Genomic DNA, 21,249 nt, shown 5'->3' on the forward strand with positions numbered 1-21,249 from the left:
ATGGTCTGGGAGGACATACAACATACTGGAAACAGTTGCATCCATGGACAGACCTGAGACTGGGAAAGTGGGAGGAGCAATGCCTGTATTGCTTGAACTTTTAACGGTGAAACTGTGTTCATATTATTTGTGAAATTAAAAACAAAGTGATGTTTGAAATTACTTCAATTACATATATTATCTGAACACCAATTCTGTGCAAAGCATTGAGGTCCTGTGGGAAGTTGAATTATGTATCCAAGAAAAAATATGTTCTTAATGTTAATCCATTCCTGCGAGTGTGAAACCCATTGCAAATAGGACCTTTTGAAGGTGTTGTTTTTAGTTAGGGTGTGGCCAACTGAGGCAGGATGGGTCTTAATCCTATTACTACTACTGAAGGCCTTATAGAGAAGGGAAGGGAGAAGTCACCAGGGAGGAGAAAGAAGCCAGAAGCCAAAGGAATGCAGAGAAGATTGTGCATTGCCATGTGATGGAAAAGCCAAGGACCAAGGATCACCAGCTGCCAGTTCCAAAATGCCCTAGTCTTCAGGAAGGAAGGATCACCTTGTCGATGCCTCAATTTTAGACCTCTCCTAGACTCAAAAATGTGGTTGAATAAATTCCCATTAAGATAACTGTATTAGATAGAGTTCTCTAGGGGAACAGAATCAACAAGAGATATCTGTAAATATAAGATTTATAAAAGTGTCTCAAAGCAACTGTGGGTATGTACAAATCCAAATTCCATAGATCAGGCAGTAGACTGGCAAATCCAATGAAGATGTTCCATGAATTTCTCAGGCAGCGAACTGGCAACTTCAATGAATGTGTTTGATGATCTCCTCAGGAATGAACTGGCAACTTCGATGAACTCAGGAAATGCTTTGCTGGTCAGCCGAAGAAGTGAAGGTCCTCTATCTGTCTGGCTTAAAAGTCTTCAACGAATTGGATTAAATCCAGCTGATACATTCTTTCATTGTGGAAGACATGCCCTTCATTGATGTCATCAGTCACAGCTGCAGCCTTCTGGTTTATCAGGCAGCCACCAACATCCTTGCAGCAACAGTTAGGCCAGTGCTTGCTTGACCAGACACCTGGGTACCATCACCTGGCCAAGTTGACACATGAACCTAACCATCACAGTAACCTATTTAGCAGCTAGGAAACTTAAGAAACAGCTACTTTTCTGCATATAAAAAAGACAAAACTCAGTACTGGCCCTCAAGGAACCCTCGATCTTAAAGAAGAAGGTAACAGGTAACTGATATTTATTTGCCCTCGGCTGCATCCCAGCTCCTGTATTCAGTCATGTTCGTATTTATTCACTCAACCATCCTAACCACTAAGGGATGGGAATTTCCTTATAAGAGACAAGAGACAGAGGCAGGTAGTGCCCAAGGTCACACCATCAACAAGTGACAGCCAGGTCTGGAACCCAGACAGACTAGATCCAAAGCCCTCTTGGTTCCCATTGTACTACCTGACCTCCAGGTACAGATGGCTGTGCTGCAAGGAATCCTGGGATATGAGCTATGGGATGGAAGATCAAAGCAGGAAAGTCTTCATGGGAGAAGTACCATTTGGGTTGGCCCTTAAAGAATGAGTAGGATTGGGGCAGACAAAATTTTTTTTAAAAAGACAAACTAACTTGTATTAAGTACCTGCTAAGTGCTCCAGCAACTGTGCACGCTGCGATCATGTGCATTATTTGGCTTTATACCCTGTGAAGTAGGCCTTGTTATCCCCATTTTACAAAGGTAGGTACTGAGGCTTAGTGAGTTTAATGACTTGCCCAAGATTACAAAACCACTAAGGACAGAGTGGAGCCTTCTGACTCCAAATTCCATGTCTTTCTCTCCAAATCCTGCTGTCTTAAAATTAAATGGAATGTTCTGGAAAAGGAAAGATACTTGTTCTGGGAAACAGAGAACTGGCTCCTGGTCCCAGCTTGGCCACTGACCTGCAGTGTAATCTGAGCAAGTCCTCTTACTTCTCTGGGCCTCCACTCCCTCTTCTGCTGGTCTTGTTGATATGCCTGAGATTAAAGGTTTAGTCTGGGATACCTCAAATCCATGCCTGAGAGCTCAAGGCCAGTAAAGCTTATACATTCACCCCACATGCTCAGACACACCCAGAGAGAAATGGGGGCCGGTGACCGGGTAGCCACGCTTTCTGGTTGGCACTGGGGAAGCACAAGTCTCTGCCACTGTTCTGCTCTTGACAGCCTTTCACTGCCTGACTTTGACCTCCAAGGCCTGGGGTTTCCCACATTACCCAGAATTCTAGGAGCCCCCTCTTCCACGACAACCTCCCCACCACACAGGGAGTCTCAGGATCCTTCATCCAATGCTCAAATCCTGCTGACCTTTTAGGGCAGTGCTTTCTGCTCCTGGTAAGTCTGATTGTCAGAATGTCCTGGGGTTTGCTTATCGGCCATTAAAAAAAAACAGCTATATAACATTTTTAAAGGTTACTATAAGCTTTTACCTAATTCGAGCCTCTTGACAAATGTGTGATGTCCCATTTAATATATGAGCAAATGGAGGCTCAGAGAAATGAATCAACCACACAAGGAGCCAGTGTCCAAGGAGGCAGAGGACCCAAGCTCCAGAAACCTGCCTCCAGCCTGGGCCAGGGCCTCTCCGCCACCACCTGATGCTATTGCACAACAGTGAATGAGTTGGGCAATGTCATTCCTAAGCTGGAGTCCCCAAGCTCTGCCACTTCTGCAAAAGAAAAAGCATCTGTGCCTAAGCTCCCTGGGGCCTGACTTTGTGGTGGCAGGGCAGGGGCTGTTCCTCTTTCGGGTGGGAATGTTTACTTGCCAAGAGCTGGGCTGCCCATAAGCAGAGGGTCCCCTCCAACCGGGCCAGGACCACACACGCCAGTGCCCCTTGTAGTCCAGCAGGGGTGTACCACGTTGCTCAGGAAGCTCCAAAAATCAGGAGAGGCCGGGAGAGGTGTTCCCCGGCCTGGCTGCACTGTCTCCCGAGCAGGAGCTGCCCTGACAGACACGCCGCCTGGCTTCCCGGGGAGTTTGCACTGGCCCCGCGGGCAAGCTCAGGTAAGGGCCACAGGGCTCCATGTGCGTGCACCTGTCTGCTTGGACGGGCCTGCTCCTGGCCTGCTGGGGCTCGTGGGTGGGCCTGGGAGTCTGGCTCTGCAGGTGCCCATCCCTGTCCGGCCCCGGCCCCTGGCCCCGCCCCCACATGGTTTCCTCTCTGCCACTTGGTTCCTGCTCTGGCTGGGGCATGACTGCTCTCCCTGGTTGGTGTCCCAGAGCCAGGCCAGGTCTGGGAAGACCCTGAGCTAGATCCTACGCTCTGAAAGCCACCCCTCACCTGGGGTGCCAAGAATCCAGGTCCCAGGAGAAGGAAGACTCTGAGGAGCACCAAACAGTGAGTGTCACACACAGCCCGTTCACCCATCCTCCTGCCCCTCCTCTTCCCCCCCTCCTTGGATGAGCCCCTCCCCCAGCACCCCCACTGTCCTCTCCCAGTTTCCCCCAGACCCCTCCTGGCTCCCTGTGCCTTTGGCTTCCCGCCACTCCCCTTCCCCCTCCTCTTTCTCTTCCCAACACCATCTACTGGCACATGCCCTTGGGTTTACAAACAGTTCTGAAGCCTGAGCAGGAGTTTGCCAGGCTAGAGGAATGGTCCCAGTGGAAAAGTTGCACTGGGAGATGGTAGGGGTCAAGCCGAAGGGAAAACATTTCTCTGCCTGCTTGATGCATCCCCTCACTTCCCCACAACATCCCAAACCCCCCTGGGGCAGAGATGGCCGGTGGAAGCCAACAGCGGCTGGCCGCGTACCTGGAGCTCCTGAAGGAAGAGGAGATGAAGGAGTTCCAGCTTCGGCTGCCTGGCAAGATACTCGACGAGGGCTCTTCTTTTGTGACCCCAGCTCAGCCAAAGAAGGCAGGTGGCCTGGAGCTGGCCTCGCACCTGGTGGCTCAGTATGGGGAGCAGCAGGCCTGGGACCTGGCCCTTCGCACCTGGGAGCAGATGGGCCTGGGCTGGCTGTGCACCCAAGCCCAGGCAGAGGGGTACCTGATGTTAGGTGAGGACACACAGGCCCCTCTGCCTGCCACAGATCTCCCCACCCTTCGCCTTGGAACCCCCACCCTTGAACCCTCCCCACAAGCTTTCCTCTGGGCTGTGACCTGGGACTCCCCTGGGAGGGGTGGGCCCTGGGCCCCAGGCTAGGCTAGAGCTGGGAGACTTCCTGGGGTCCCTTTCTGGAGCCCCATACCCCCTTCTATGCAGATGCCTTCCCAGGACCGGATGGGGTCCTCAGAGCACTTGGGAGGGAGTGCTTAGCAGACCAGAGGGGGAAGAAGCCCTGGGAGGGGCACGTAGTTGCCTCATGCTCAGCTTCTGAACTTGCTGGGGGACAGTGTGGCATTGGGGACATGAGCCCAGATTTGGGAGTCAGGCAGAGGCAGTTTCCAGTCCTGGCTGTACCTCACTGGGCAAGTCACTTTGCCACCTTCTGCCTCTGTTTCTCTAACTGTAAAATGGGAGAGTAAGAGCAATGCCTGCCTCATAGGCCCATGTGCAGGTTAGAAGAGTTAATCACGTTAAACATGTAGCACGGGGTCTAACACATAGTAAGTGCTCAATAAATAAGATCCTCTTTGCCTTGCTATCATTGTCATTGCCACTATTATTATTACTTGTCACTGCCCTGGGAGGCAGAAGCTCCTTGCCCTCATGGGAGAGCTGAGTCTCGGGAGGAAGTGACAAAGGGAGGAAGAGTCAGAACCAGGGCAGAAACGCAAATTTCCAGGACCCCAGACCAAGACGTTTTGCCTGGCAGTACCTGTCATTCTCCAGAGGAGCCTGCAGAGGAAGCTGTGAGGGGGTTCCAGTGGGTTCCCTGGTTCACCCTGAGCTCTTGCTGGGGGGAAAGGGACCTGCCTCATAGGAAGACCCCCAGCCTCAGTCCCCCGGCTCCTGCCCCTGCCCCTCTGACAAGCCCCCAGCCTCTTTGTCTCCTTCCCACAGACCCCTCTCCTTCGTTCTTCGGCTCCCCAAATGTAGCCAATCTGGAATCCCCCAGCTGGCCCACCTCTACGGAGGTGCTGAGGTTCTGTGACCCCGAACAGCCATCCCCTCAGGACTCGGACCAGAGAAGGGTTTTGAGGTACCTGACTAACTTGTCCGGAAGCAGCTGGAGAGGTAAGTCTTGCTAATAGGCCCCAGGGCCCCAGGTGGGGCTGTGAGTCAACCAGTGGGTCCCGGCCCAGGTGAGCATGTACCTGCAGGAGGACCTGGGCTGGGGAGACTGCAGAGGAAGGAAGGAAGAGCCAGGCTGGGATGGTGGGAACAGCAGGCCCATAAATGATCTTTCAGAGGCACCCTCACCCATTTGACAGATGGGGAAACTGAGGCCTGTGAGGGGCAGGCAGTGAGTCTCATCCATGCTGGGTGCCACGTATGACACAGTCCCTGCTGAGGCAGAGCTCAGTTCATAATCTTGGTGAGCTCTAAGGATCCTTGAGGTCAGGGTCATCCAGAAAGTTCCAAGGAGGAGTCTGTTCTCCAGTTGGGTTCCAAGAAGAGGCTAAGTTTATTCCTCAGCCCAACCCAGCTCCCTCTCCCATCTTCTTTAATTTCGGTCTCTGCCATCTTGAGCCACCCAGCTACAAAACTCAGCCTCTTCCTCTTCCCTTCCCAGCATCAAAATGGCCTCCTCTTCCCAGTACAGAAGGCCCAGAGAAGGCAGGCCACTTGTCCAAACTCACACAGCACTTAGAGGCAAAGCCAAGGCTAGAAGCTGGGACAACCCATTGCTGTTGCAGCAATTCCCCCCCACCCCACCCCAGCTCCCCCCTCCCCCTGTCCTCCCTCCCTTCCCCCTGAGCCCACTCTCACCCCCAAGCCCTGGCAGTGGTGGTTACAAGCTAAAGCTCAGCTGCCCTCACTTTTCACCCTGCCTTGCTGTGTGACTCAGAACAAGTCACTTCATCCCTCTGTATCTCATTTGCCTTGTCTGAGCCTCATACTACTCACTTTTCACTTCTCACATCACCTCTCAACCCAACCCCACAGAATTTGCAGCTCATTGAGTGCCATACAAAAAATCTGTTTATGCAAAATGCTAGTTCATAACGTAAACTCTCCTGAAGATAAGGTAGAAGGAGAGGGTTAGGACCCTCCGGCTGCTCGCAGTATCTGTCTCCCAATGAAGATCCCCTCTTGGACCCCCACCAGAGTTCTTCTCACTCTGGCCCTTCCCCCATGCCTGGCCTCACTGACCCTTCCCTTCTCCAAGAGGCCAAGAATTCCACTCTGCCCCCAACTTGTATGCTCCTTGCGTTTTGTGCCCAGCAAGACCATGCCTGGAAGTAAACAGGACCCACCCTCCTTAGAATGCCACTTAGTAACTATCTGTCATTACTGGAAATTTGTTGTTACTCAGTAACTATTTCTTGTTACTCAGGGAGAGCAACCCTTTAAGTTGTTTATGAAAATCTTTCTACCTAACAGTCACTGTACTACCCACCAAGAGGAAGTTTCAGGCCAGCTAGTAAGAGGATCAAATTGTATCTCCAGCATTTCATGATTTCAAAAATAGAATTGGTTTCACCCATCTCACAGGATTATTGTGAGAACTCAAAATGCGTGAGCCTGAAACAAAAGTGATGCTCAATAAATAGTCATTTCTTTCCTCTTATTCTCTTTCAGAAAACCCATCCTCACTCCTCTACTTCTCACAATCCCCAAACCACACATCTCCAGACCAGGAGTCGCCCACTGCCCCCACATCCACAGCAGTGCCGGGAGTCTGGGAGCTGCCATCTCAGCCCAGAACGGATGCCAGAGAGCAGACAGCTTCCCAGGTGATCGGGCTTCTGGTTGAAGACCACGAGAAGGAGGACCCATGGGGCTTCTGGAGAGGGGCAGGTGAGGCAGAGGTGGGGGGAAGGTCCCCAGGGGGCCAGGTGGGCAGGCTGAGCACACCGGGTCTCACAAATATCTGAAACATCTCCCCTGAAATCCCACCGTGAGAGGTCCCCTGTTGGGTGAAGTTTCTGTTTCCAGGAGGTCCCTGTGTTAAAATGCAGATGTGTTACCCAGTATAGAAAACACTCCCCCTGGTTTAGTGGACAGGGCACCAGCCTGGGTTCAGGAAAGCTGGATTCAATTTCCGCTCAGCTCCTCAACCCCAAATGGCCTAGAAGGGTTTACTAGGAGCTCACTGTGTTGGGTCTGTACCCAGCACTTCACTCGCACATTCCACTTCAATTTCACCAGCATTCCATGAGGTGCACGTTATCCTGCCTTGGAGATGAGAAAACTGGGGCTCATGTGTTGCTCATGGTTGCACAGTTAGTCGTGGCAGAGATGGGATTCAGCCTTCACACTCTCAGTCCACATCTTTCACCCAGCATCCTGCTCCTTCCACCACCTGGGCAGCAGGGACAGTTACATCAAACCCACAGACACACATGCTCCTGATCCTACAGACTTACCCACTGACCTACACTGCCCCTCAATGTTAGGAGACGCCTCCCTTGAAGTCCAATAGGTGTTAAGTTAAAGGAATTACTTCTGCACCCAGCTAGGAGTAAAGTCATGGAATTCATGATCCTGAGATGTGCACTGGGCTCAAAGTATATCAATTGACTGGCACACCACCTCATCCAATAAAGGAAGGGAGAAAGAGAGGAAGGAAGGATTACAAATGCCTTACAGAAAGGTACAAATGCAATAAACTTACTAGGACAGTAATATCACATCAGAGTCTTAAAAATGAAAAAGCAAGTGAAAAAAGCTATGAAGAGTAGTTGCTATAAACAAACCATTTGGTTTTGAGCATCCTAGCAACCATAGCAAAACGGGAAATATGACAGTTACATAATATATTACTCAACAGAAGAGAAATGACCAATTCAAGAGAAACATTTTTTTCCCTGCTTCTAAATTCTAAGGGAATTCTTCAAATGGGGAACTTGAACTGCAGTGTCACAGCAAGCACAAAAACCACATGGCAGGCATTCTGAAATAAATCAAGAGTGGAAGTTGGCAAGCTTTTGCTGTAAAGAGTCAGATTGTAAATGTTTTAGGCTTTGTGGACCATATGATCTCTGTTGCAACTACTCAACTCTGCCTTTGGTAGCATAGAAGCAGCCGCAGACGAGGCATAAAAGAATGCATGTGGCCGTATTCCAATGAAACTGTATCTATGGACACAAAAATTTGAATTGTGTATATAATTCACTTATCAAGAAATATTCTTCTTTTCATTTTTCTCAACCATTGAAAAATATAAAAGTCATTCTTAGTTTGCAGATTGTACAAAAACAGGCAAGCGGGCCAGATTTGGCCTGTGGTTTAGAGTTCACTACCCCGATCAAGAACAGAACAGTAAGTGTGGAGGTATTGGGGGTAGGGAATTTTTTAAGTATAACTTGAGTCAAGAGGATTTAGGTATTTGGCACAGTGACAGAGTCATGATTGGGAGAATGTGAATCTGAGAAGAGCCAAGCCCTCTCCTGGCACCCCAGGCAGACACGAGCTCCTGAGCAGGTCCGGCCGTGGTGCTGACCCTGAGTAGCCATCCTGATGCTCTTAGAAAATCTTCCTATTGCCAGCAATGTTCCTACAGGAGAGAGTAAAAGAGAATCTATAGATTATGATTTCAGAAGTGGAGATGGCCCCCTGACACCCCATCTCTCCCAGTAATGGAGATGTAAATTGACCCCCCCAAAACCCCACCCTTCCCCAGGTTTTCCTCAAGGCACCCACTGAGATAGAACAGGTAACCTTGAACTCTGAATGCCCTACTGGTTTCCCAGGATAAACTGGACTTTGGGATCCCAGGTGAGGCACTTGCAGTGTCTCTAAAATTCACCTAAGGAGAGAAGTGAGAGGCCCTCAAAGTATCTTGAAGGGAAGAAGGAAGCTGTTGTAACAATTATTCTATTTGGACTCTAAGGGGTTGTCCCTTATATGTGCTTAGCGCCTCCAAGTTCTCGTCTGTCTCAGGTCGGATCCCCTCAGAAGCAGACCTTGAGGCAGGAGGATGTTTATAAAGTACAGGCAGTTTACTTCAGAAACACTGGTAGGAGAGTGGAGAAGTGAGACAGAGAAGGGAAGGAAGTCAAACAGGTGCATTGTGGAGTAGTTTAACCCTGTGAGCCCCTGAGGTTGGATCCTGTTGGGGATCTCTGAAAGAGAGTATAGGACGCTTGCATTCTCTCTCCTGGGAGGTGAGGGACTCCCGCCTGGCATTGATGGAGGGTCTGCCCAGCCAAGACAGAGACCCTCAGCCAGAACCACAGGAGCTTGTAGAAAGACACCATCAGCATGTTCTGGAACAGTGATTGCTCAGGCGATACAGTCACGCACCAATAGCACCTGCTCCACCATCCGTTATCTCATTCAAAATCATGAGCCCCAATTTACAAATGAGAAAACTGGGGTCCAGTGGGGCTGCCCAAGTCATGGGATTAATGAGGGCAGAGAGTTGTGTCTGTTTAGTTCACTCCTTATCTCCAGCCCCTAGAACAATGACTGGCGGATAGTAAGCACGTGATGAGTATTCGCAGGATGAAAGCAAGTCATACAGGGAGAACGACTTGGTAGCATCAAGATCTAAAGCCCACGTTCCTTCCACAGCACCGGAGAAAACACACAGCATCAGCAGCCAGCACAGCATGTGGCTAGGAGTGGATGCCTAAAAGAGTTGTAGGATGACTGGAGGGATGGATGGATGGATTTATGGATGGATGGATGGATGGATGGATGGATGGATGAACAAATGAATCCTATGCCTTTATGTTGTTCCATCTTTCCTCCCTGACTTAGGAAACAAAGAAAGATCATCTCCCCAGAAGACAGAGAGGCCCTGCACCACACAGGGTCAGAATTCTCAGTCCTGGAAAAAAGGGATTTTGCACCAAAAGTTCACAGAGCTGCTACTTCTACACAGACCTCACACTCAAGGCCATGGACCTCTGGTCAACAGAAGCTGGCCTCAGGAGGTGCTGGAGGAGCGAGGGCATTTGATTGAGGTCCAAGACTTATTTGGCCCAGCCCTGGGCATCCAGGACAAGGCCCCCACAGTCATACTGCTGGGAGCTGCTGGGATTGGGAAGTCAACACTGGCCAGACAGGTGAGAGGAGCCTGGGAGGATGGCCAGCTGTACCGGGAGCGCTTCCAGCATGTGTTCTACCTTGACTGCAGAGAGCTGGCCCAGTTCAAGGTGGCGAGTCTCGTTGAGCTCCTGGAAAAAGACTGGCCCACCCCTTTGGTTCCCACTGGGCAGATCCTGTCTCAGCCCGAACAGCTGCTCTTCATCCTTGATGGTTTAGATGAGCCCAGATGGGTGTTTGAGGAGCAGTGCTCTGAGCTGTGCGTGCACTGGAGCCAGCAGCAGTCAGTGCACACCCTGCTGGGTGGTTTGCTGGGGAAAACCACCCTCCCTGAGGCATCCTTGCTGATCACAGTTCGCAACACAGCCCTAGAGAAACTCATTCGTTTTTTGAAGCAGCCACATTGGGTGGAGGTGCTGGGGTTCTCTGATGCTGGCAGGAAGGAATATTTCCACAAATATTTCACAGATGAAAGTCAAGCAATCAGAGCCTTTAGCCTGGTGGAATCAAACCAAGCCCTCTTGACTCTGTGCCTTGTGCCCTGGGTGTCTTGGATGGTCTGCACCTGCCTGAAGCAGCAGATGGAGAAGGGAGAAGAGCTCCCACTGGCCTCCCAGACCACCACTGCCCTCTGCCTGCACTTTCTGTCCCAGACTCTCCCATCTCAGCCCTTCAGGACCCACCTGAGGCACTTGTGCTCTCTGGCTGCTAAGGGAACCCAGAAAGGAAAGACACTGTTCAGTCCAGCTGAATTCAAGAAGCAGGGGTTAGATAGGGGCCTCATCTTAACCTTCGTAAAGATGGGTGTTCTTCAAAAACACCCCACCTCTCCAAGCTACAGCTTCATTCACCTTTGTTTCCAGGAGTTCTTGGCAGCAATATTCTGTGTACTGGGAGATGAGGAGACAGGAGATCACCCTAGTAGCATCCAAAGGGTGAAGAAATTGCTGCGAAGGTATGGAAGGCATGACATCTTTGGGGCACCAACCACATGTTTCCTATTCGGCCTTTTAAGTAAACATGGGGCAAGAGAGTTGGAGAATATCTTCAACTGCAAGCCCTCTGGTGGGGTGGAGGATGAGTTGCTGCGGTGGACAGAAGCAGAAGTCCAGCACAGGGAGTCCTCACTGCAGCTGTGCTCTCTGGAGTTGTTCCACTGTTTGTACGAGATTCAGGATGAGAAATTTCTGACACAAGCAATGGCCCATTTACAAGGAACGAGGGTGCAGGTTCAAACGGACCCAGATCTCCTGGTGCTCACTTTCTGCCTTAAATTCTGCCGCAATGTAAAGAGGCTTCAAGTGAATGACGTCGGGCAGCACGGACCAGCCTCGTGGGACCCCCGGGTGGCTCTGTGAGTATCTCTACCCTGCCCTCATCCCACCTCCTCTCTGTCAGTCCCCATAGCAGGAATCTCCTGAGCCCAGAGGCACACTCACTAAGCTTATGCCAAGGACTAAAGCCACTAGTGACTTCTTATGCCCAAATGTAGCCACCTAAAATTCTCTGTCCACCTAAAACCCTCTGCAGCATCTGACCACATGGACGGTGTCACTCCCTGCTCCCTCTGTGATGAGGGTCTGCCTTCTCTCCTAGATGCACCTCCACCTGCACACTGACCATAGCTTCCCTCCGCTTTCCCCCAGGATCCCACAGTCCACCTGCCTCTGCTCCTCTCTCGACATCATTTCTGGCTAAGAGGTTGCCCCTCAGCTACATCAGGCACCCCCTTGACTGGAAAGACTGTTGAGAATGACATCAGCCCTGGGATCACCCCATCCTCTCAGGATGCATGTAGCTGAAAGGGAGTCCTTATTTTTCCTGCAAAACTGACTTCCTTGTTTGCCTGATCCTGCTGTTAGCCCAGGCACTCACCCTCTGAGCAGAAAGAGTAGCTTTCTCTAACCACCCTCCAAACCCAGCAAAACAAGTAACTTCCCCATTCAGGTTCCCCTGCTGCTCTTGCAGTATTGGTCAGAGAGTATTTCCATGTGTCCATCTTCCCTTTTCCATGAATATTTATTAAACACTGATTCTATGCAGATCACAGACTAATATAGGGCACAATCCCTACCCTCAAGTCACTCAAAACCCAGGGGAGAAGACAGACATGCATCCAAATGATTGCAGTAAAATATGATGCCTACAGTAATGGAGAAATGATCACAATGAATGGACCATATCAGGATGAGACTGAGGAAGCAACACTTGAGTTGGGTCTTTTATTTTTAGATTTTTTTTAGGCTTTTTTTTTTCACAATAAAAAGCAACCCCTGTTCATTATAGAAAAATAAGAATATGTAGATAAGTGAAAAGATGAAAAGAAACATCAACCAGAATCCCATCACTTAGAGATGATAGCATCATTAAGAATTGACACATGTCCTTCTGTCTTTCTGCACTCATTTCTATGCAAAATTATATATACATACTGTATATACTATTTTACAATCAGGTTTACTTTCTTAATAGAGCAAGGCTATCTTCCCAAATTATTCAGTAGTGTGATACAACATCCATAGGGAAGGTGCCATGGCCAGTTTGACTGTTCCTAAGTTCTTGGACATTTCAGCTATTTCTAGTTGTTCATGGTTATAAATGTAAACTAGGTCTTGAAGGAGTGGAGCACAGTGTTGGAAGTTGTGTAGGCCTGACATGGGGCCTTCAGAGGTGTCCTGAGCAGGTACAGAGGCAAAGGACAGACGAGGAGCAGCAGGAGCGAGGGACAGTGGGCTGGAGCAGGAGAGTTTGGCAAATGGAGCCTTGAAAGAGTCCCATGGGGGAGTCAGAATCTACAGCTGCAACTGGAAAGGGAGACCTTAAAGGCACTGGGTCAGTTTGCAGAGAGTACAGTGAGAAGGCTATTGTTAAAAAAAAAAAAATAAGCCAGGAAGAAATGATGAGTCTTGGCCTAAGATAGTGGGAAGCAAGAGGAAGCAGCCACTCTGACATGTCAAGGAAATGAAGGTGGCAGGAGGGTGGCCTCCAGGCATCTGACATTTAATCAAGCTTTGTGAATTTTGAATAATAATTTTTAATGTTTTGTTTTAGTTCCTCTGGTTAAAGATTAAAGATGGCAAACAGTGACCAAAATGAAAAAATTAAACTTTATAATTTAAATTTTACAAAATAAAATAAGTGTAAAAGAAATTGAAACAGGTAAATATTCAAATGATTTCTTTGTAAGTTTGTAGCATTTTTACTTCTGAAGTCATCAAAGCTTAAATCTGCACTGACAGGCTGACTCCCAGGGAAGATGGTGGAGTAGGGAGCTCCAGGACTCAGTTCCTCCCACCAAAAGCTATTAAACAGGCAGGAACTGTCTGAAAAAAGTCATCAGGGGCTCTGGAGGCCAGAAGAACACTGGCCTTGTATTACAGCATCTAAGGAAGAGCAGGAGGAGAGGCTGAAAAAACCATGGTAAAGAACAGTGAGTTGCTCTTTCCACATGGTGGCTTCTGGCATCCATCCCCCACTCTCATGGCAGGCCATTTGGGTTTCACTCCCTGGCTAGCTTGCTGGTGGCAGAAAGGGATATGAAAATCCTCTTCCCTAAGAACAGGAGTGGGCACAGCCAATCACTGATCATGGTTTTTTATTATTATATTCAGATCACTGGGTCCCAGCACTGAGCTACCATTTCAACTCGCCCTGGACAAAAGAGGTGGCAGCCATTGTTTCAACCCCACCCCAGACAGGGGTTGAGGCAGTGGAGATTTAAAGATGCAGTGCTTCCTCGGGGCTATGGGAAACAGTTAGCTGAAAGGCCACATTTGCTGGGCACAGGAAAGCACGGCCTTAGGGAGACATCAAAGAGGTTTTTGGCATTCTCCTTGATCCCCTCCCCAGGGCACTCTCAAGTCAGTCTGCACTCCTTTGGGGGTTCCTGATTCTGTTTTGGCTGGGAAATACTGACCTGGTAAAGTCCTTTCTGAGGTGAGCCTCCTCCTAGAAGCTGCCTGGAAGGCAGCTAGAGACAATGAAAGGAGAATAAAAACTGTACAGGCAAAACAAAAACCAATGGGACAAATTCCTGGAGAAGGAACAGAGGAAAGGAAGCTTTCTCCAGGTGGTGAAATAATTGCACAAAGAGTGTAATCTTAAATACTATACCACATACACAGGGCAAGAATCAGATGAAGAACAGCAGAAAAAATCTGATCAGTTAAACACAGTTATTCTAAAGATCTTGAATAAGTTGAACCAAACATCAAAGAAGAACCTGAACACAAAGCCAATCAACAATAAAACCCAAGACCAGAGAGAGAACCTGGCCTTCAGAGTAAACACATCAAGATAATAAGATGCCTAGACATCAGCAAAAAGTTAAAAGCCATATTAAGAAGCAAGAAGATACGGCCCAGTCAAGGGAACAAATTAAAACTTCAGAGGTGATGCAGAATTTGGAACAACTAATCAAAGATGTTCAAACATATCTCCTAAATTAATTCAAGGAGAGGAAGGAAAACATATATAAACAGGTAAAAGATATTAAGAAGACAATATGTGAGAATAAAGAAGAATTTGAAGGTATAAAAAGAAACATAACAGAAATTATAGGGGTGAAATGCACAATAGAAGAGATTTAAAAATACACTAGAGGCATACAACAACAGATTTGAACAAGCAGAAGAAAGAATCAGCAAATTAGAAGACAGGACAATCAAAATCTTACAGACAGACGAACACATAGAGAAAAGAATGGAAAAAAATGAGCAAGGTCTCGGGGATTTAAATGAGAACACAAAGCACACAAACATATGTGTCATGGGTTTCCCAGAAGGAGAAGAAAAGGGAAAAGGGAAAGAAAGAATATTTGAGGAAATAATGGCCAAAAATTTCCCATCTCTTACAAAAGACATTAATATACACGCCCAAGAAGCACAGTGTACTCCAAACAGAATAAATCATAATAGAACTACTCTGAGACACATATTAATCAGAATGTAAAATGCCAAAGATAAAGAAAGAATTCTGAAAGCAGTAAGAGAAAAGTGATTCATCAGTTATATGGGTTCCACAATAAGACTAAGTGCTAATTTCTCATCAGAAATCATGGAGGAAAGAAGGCATTTGTATTTTTAGTATATTTTAAGATACTAAAAGAGAAAAAATGCTAGCCAAAAATTCTTTATCTGGAAAAAAATCTCCTTCAAAAATGAGGAGGAGTTTAAAATATTCACAGATAGATACAGAGAGATTCATCAATAAGAAACCTGTCCTACAAGAATTGCTAAAGGGAGTTCTGCAGGCTGAAAGGAAAAGACAGGAGAGAGTGGCTTAGAATAGTGTGAAGAAATGAAGATTATCAGTAAGGGTAACTAAAATGGTTAGAGAGAGAGAGAGAGAGAGAGACCAAATAATAATAATAATAACATTGAATTAATGGATTAAACTCCCCAATCAAAAGAGGCAGATTGGCAGAATGGATTAAAAAAAAAAAAAAAGCATGATCCTACTATATGCTTCCTACAAGAGACTCACCTTGGATCCAAGAACACAAATAGGTTGAAAGTGAAAGGTTGGAAAAAGATATTCCATGCAAATAGTAACCAAAAAAAGATCTGAGGTACCTATACTAATAGCAGATGAGATAGACTTTAAATGCAAAACTCTTATAAGGGACAGAGAAGAATGCTATATATTAATAAAAGGGACAATCCACCAAGAAGAAATAACAATCATAAACATTTATGTACCTAACCATGGTGCCCCAAATACATGAGGCAAACACTGGCAAACTGAAGGGAGAAATAGATGTCTCTACAATAATAATAGGAGACACTCCTCAATAAATAAAACAACTAGACAGAAGTTCAATAAGGAAACAGAACACTTGAATAATATGATAAATTAACTAGACCTAACAGACATATATAGAACACTGGACCCCAAAACAGCAGGATATACATTCTTCTTAAGTGGGCATGGATCATTCTCCAGGATATCCTCGACAAAACACATGCAAATTGAATCCAACACCCCATGTTGGGTAACAAAACAAATTTCAGTAAAATTATAAAGATCAAAATTATACAAAGCACTTTCTCTGGCCATAATAGAATAAAGATGGAAATTAATAACAGGCATAGAACTGGAAAATTAACAAATATAAGGAAATTAGACAACATACTCTTAAGCAATTAGTGGTCAAAGAAGAAATTGCAAGGAAACCAGTAAATATCATGAGACTATTGAAAACAAGAACACAATATATCAAAACTTACTGAATGCAACAAAGGCAGTGCTGAGAGGGAAATTTATAGTCCTAAATGCTTACATTAGAAAGGAAGAAAGATCTAAAATCAGAGACCTGACTGAACACATAAAGGAACTAGGAAAAGAACAGCAAACTAATCCCAAAGCAACAGAAATAAGGAAATAAAAAGATTAGAGCAGAAATAAATGAAATTGAGAATTTAAAAAATTGAGAGAATAACAAAACCAAAGGTTGGTTCTTTGAGAAGATGAATAAAATTGACAAGCCCTTTGCTAGACTGACAAAAAAAGAGAGACACTGCAAATAAATAAAATCAGAAATGAGAGGGGTGTGTGTTACTACTGACCCCAAAGGAGTAAAAAAGGATCATAAGAGGATACTATGAATAGCTGTTTGACAACAAATTAGACAACTTATATGAAATGGACAAATTCCTAGAAACACACGAAGAGCCTACACCAACTCCAGACAAAACAGAAGACCTCAACAGACCAATTACAAGAAAATAGATTGAATCAATCATCAAAAATCTCCCAAAAAAGAAAAGCCAAGAACCAGATGGCTTCACAGGTGAATTCTACCAGTCATTCCAAGAAGAATTAATGCCCGTTCTGCTCAAACTCTTCCAAAAAATTGAAGAGGAACAAATACTACCTAACTCATTCTATGAAGTCAGTATCACCCTAATACCAAAGCCATATAGAAATACAAGAAAAGAAAATTACAGGTCAATTCTTCTTATGAATATAGATTCAAAAATCCTCAACAAAACATATGCAAATTGAATCCAACAGCCCATGGTCAAGAGGGTTTTACCCCAGAATGCAAGGGTGGTTCAACACAAGAAAATCAATTACTGTGATACACCATATTAACAAAACAAAGGAGGGGAACCACATGGTCATCTCAATTGATAAGAATAGTTATTTGACAAAATCCAGCATCCTTTTTTAATAAAAACACTTAGAAAAATAGGAATAGAAGGAAACTTCCTCAACATGATGAAGGGTATATGTGAAAAATCCACAGCTAACATCATACTCAATGGTGTAAGACTGAAAACATTCCCTCTAAGATCTGAAACAAGACAAGGATGCCCACTGTCACCACTGTTGTTCAACATTGTGCTAGAAGTTCTAGTCAGAGCAGTTCGGCAAGAAAAAGAAATAAAAGACATCCAAAGTGGAAAGAAAGAAGTAAAACTTTAACTATTTGCCAGTGACATGATTCTATGTATAATAGTCCAAAAAATCTACAACTAAGCTACTAGAGCTAATAAATGAGTTCAGCGAAGTGATGGGATACAAGATCAACATGCAAAAATCAAGTAGTGTTTCTATACACTAGCAGTGAGAAAATGAGGTGGAAATCAAGAAAAGATGCCATTTAAAATAGCAGCTAAAAGAATCAAGTAATCAAGTACGTAGGAATAGTATTATTACAAGGATGTAAAGGACTTGTTCACAGAAAACTATGAAACATTGCTAAAACAAATCAAAGAAGACCTGAATAAATGGAAAGACAATCCATGTTCATGGATTGGAAGAATGACTTGAGTTTCATCTTAAAAAATCTACTTTTTTAAAACTTCCATCCCCTGTAGTTAACAACTCTGCATGTACTAGGCCTCTAGAAATGAGTATGTTACACAACCAATTCAACAGAAGCAACTATCCATAGGGCTTATTTTCCAAAGAAATGTATTGTGTAGAGTAGCACAATTATAAGCCTGCCTAAGCTGTTGTAAAGAATGTGAAAACATTCAGCTGGGCTTGTGAATGGAAATGTGGTGCCCAAATCCTGTTCTGCTTTAAAAAGTGGTAACAAGTACTGGTGAATAATAAGAAAGGTTGTAAAAAATAAATAAATAAAGATGTCAATTCTACCAAAATCCATTTACAGATTCCATGCAACCCCAATCAAAATTCCAGCAGCCTACTTTACAGAAATGGAAAAGCCAATTATCAAATTTATTTGGAAGGGTAAGGGACCCTGAGTAGACAAAAATATATTGAAAAAGAATGAAGTGGGAGGACTCACGCTTCCTGAATTTAAAGCATATTACAAAGCTACAGTGGTCAAAACATCATGGTACTGGCATAATGACAGACATATTGACCGATGGAATTGAATTCAGATTTCAGAAATAGACCTTAGCATCTATGGCCAATTGATTTTTGACAAGGCCACCAAGTCCACTCAACTGGAAAAGAATAGTCTCTTTTAAAAGAGTGCTGGGAGAACAGGATATCCGTATGCAAAAGAATGAAAGACCTCTGTCTCACACCCTATTCAAAAATTAACTCAAAATGGATCAAAGACATAAATATAAAAACTAGGACTATAAAACTCCAAAAGAAAATGTTGGGAAGCATCTTCAAGATCTTGTGGTAGGCAATGGTTTCTTAGACTTTACACCCAAAGCACAATGAAAGAAAAAATAGAGAAATCGGACCGCCTCAAAATTAAAAACTTTTGTGCATCAAAGGACTTTGTCATGGAAGTAGAAAAGGCAATGTACTCAATGGAAGAAAATTTTTGGAAACCACATATCTGAAATGGATTTAATAGCCAGAATATATAAAGAAAGCCTACAACTCAACAACAAAAAGTCAGACAACTCAATTCAAAAATGGACAAAAGGCTTGAATAGACATTTCTCCAAAGACGATATTCAAATGGCCACAAAGCACATGAAAAGATGCTCAATCACTAGACATTAGGGAAATGCAAATTGAAACCACAATGAGATATCATTTCACATCCACTAGAATGGCTACAATTTAAAAAACAGAAAATTACAAGTGTTGAAGAGGTTGTGAAAAAATATAAACAGTGTTCATTGCTGGTGGGGATGTAAAATGGTGCAGCCTCTGTGGAAACAATTTAGCAGTTCCTCAGGAAGCTAAATATAGAATTACCATAGGACCCATCAATCCTGCTTCTAAGTATATACCCAGAAGAATTGAAAACAGGGACTTGAACAGATATTTGCACACCATTGTTCATAGTGGCATTATTCACAATTGCCAAAAGATGGAAGCAACCCAAGTGTCCATCAGCTGAAGAATGAATAAGCAAAATATGGTGTATACATATGATGGAATATCATTCAGTCCCGATACATGCAACAACATGGATGAACCTTGAGGACATTATGCTGAATGAAATAAGCCAGACACAAAAGGACAAATAATGTATGATCTCACTGATATGAACTAATTATAAGTAAACGCACAGAGTTTACTTATAATTAGTTACCAAGGAATATAGTGGGGGTAGAGAATGGGGAACTTCTGCTTAATTTGTACAGAATTTCTATTTAGGTTGATTGTAAAGGTTTGGAGATGGATGGTGGTGATGGTAGCGCATTATTGTAAGTGTAATAGCATTGAGTTATGTATGTGAATGTGGCTGAAAGGAGAAGCTTTGGGTTTTATATGTTACTAGAATGAAAGACGGCAAAATACGGGATTGTATAACACGGTGAACCCTGTTATGGACAATGTTCTTTCATGAACTGTAAAAATGTATGATAGTAATACAAGGTGTTAATTATAGGGTGGTATATGGGAAACAAATATACTTAATAGTACTATTTTAATATTCTTTCATCAGTTGTAGCAAAGATACCACACTAATGCAAAGTGTCAACAATAGGGGGTATATGGGAACACTGTATTTGATACAGGACCTTTCTGTAAACCTACATCTTCTCTAATTAAAACTAAAAATAATACTAATTTAAATAAAAATTATTATACTAAGTGAAAGAAACCAGACACAAAATTCTTCATATTGTATGATTCCATTTATATAAAATGTAAATATAAATAAATCTATAGAGGCAGAAGTAGATTACTGGTTATGTAGGGCTAGAGAAAGACAGAGGGATTGAGAAGTGACTGCTAAGGGGTATGGGGTTTTTCTTTCTGGAATAATGAAAGTGCTCTAAAATTGATTGTGATGATGAATGCTGTTCCAGTTTGCTAATGCTGCCATTATGCAAAATACCAGAAATGAATTGGCTTTTATAAAGGGGGTTTATTTGGTTACTAAGTTACAGTCTTAAGGCCATAAAGTGTCCAAGCTAAGGCATCAACAATAGGTTACCTTCACAGAAGAGTGGCCAATGGCATCTGGAACACTTCTGTTGTCTGGGAAGGCACATGGCTGGCATCTTCTCCCTTTGCTCCCAGGTTGTTTCAAAATGGCTTTCTCCCAGGACATTTCTCTGTAGGCATCTGGGGGTGATCTCTTAGTTTCTCCCAGGCAAACTCTGGAGTAGCAAAAGTCTACTTTCAATAGCTATCTTCAAAATGTCTCTCTTGGCTGCAGCACTGAGCTCCTTCTGCCTGAGCTCTTTTATAGGACTCCAGTGATTAAATCAAGACCCACTCTGAATGGGTAGGGTCCATATCTCCATGGCAATAATTCAAAGGTCTTGTCCACAGTTGATTGAGTCACATCTCTATGGAAACACTCAATCAAAGGATTCCAACCTAATCAACACTAATACGTCTGCTCCCACAAGATTGCATCAAAGAACATGGCGTTTGGGGGGGGACACAATACATCCAAACTGGCACAAATGCACAACTCTGTGAATATACTAAAAGCCATTGATTGTACACTTTGAAAAAAACTTGAACTAAGATTTTTGGGACAGTCTGTAATATCTTGTAATCTTCACAAAACCCTCTGCAGTTGGTATATTTTGTAGTAGGTACAGCTCATATTACAGCTAAGGAGCCTGAGTGAGGCACAGGAAAGTAGAATTCATTGCAGGCGGCTGAATCCAGAGCCTCTGCTCCTTACCTCTCTGTTGCTCCATAATCTTGGAGGAAAGATAAATTGAGTTGGGGACATTTGGGTACTTATTAGGTCTGAGGACTTATTAGGTCTGAGGATCGAGATGGAGATATCTGGCAAGAAAATAGAGAT

General features: G+C 44.8%; 1 protein-coding gene across 5 annotated transcripts in view; it reads left to right on the top strand.

Annotated features, from left to right (window-relative positions):
• Positions 1-2,743: 2,743 nt before the first annotated feature.
• LOC119513611 (NACHT, LRR and PYD domains-containing protein 1-like) overlaps positions 2,744-21,249 on the top strand; it is a 47,310-nt gene continuing 28,804 nt past the window's right edge. The window contains exons 1-6 of one of the 5 annotated variants that reach the window (XM_037808974.1): positions 2,750-3,046; positions 3,263-3,380; positions 3,757-4,041; positions 4,989-5,162; positions 6,672-6,890; positions 9,798-11,439. In XM_037808974.1, the coding sequence (XP_037664902.1) occupies positions 3,759-4,041; positions 4,989-5,162; positions 6,672-6,890; positions 9,798-11,439 (2,318 nt within the window). In that variant the 5' untranslated portion in view covers positions 2,750-3,046; positions 3,263-3,380; positions 3,757-3,758. Of the gene's footprint in view, positions 3,047-3,262; positions 4,042-4,988; positions 5,163-6,671; positions 6,891-9,797; positions 11,440-21,249 lie in introns of all 5 variants that reach the window. The other 4 variants (XM_037808976.1, XM_037808977.1, XM_037808975.1 and 1 more) reach the window with 4 other exon arrangements.

Source organism: Choloepus didactylus, chromosome 18, assembly GCF_015220235.1.
Source record: "Choloepus didactylus isolate mChoDid1 chromosome 18, mChoDid1.pri, whole genome shotgun sequence".
NCBI lineage: Eukaryota > Metazoa > Chordata > Mammalia > Pilosa > Megalonychidae > Choloepus > Choloepus didactylus.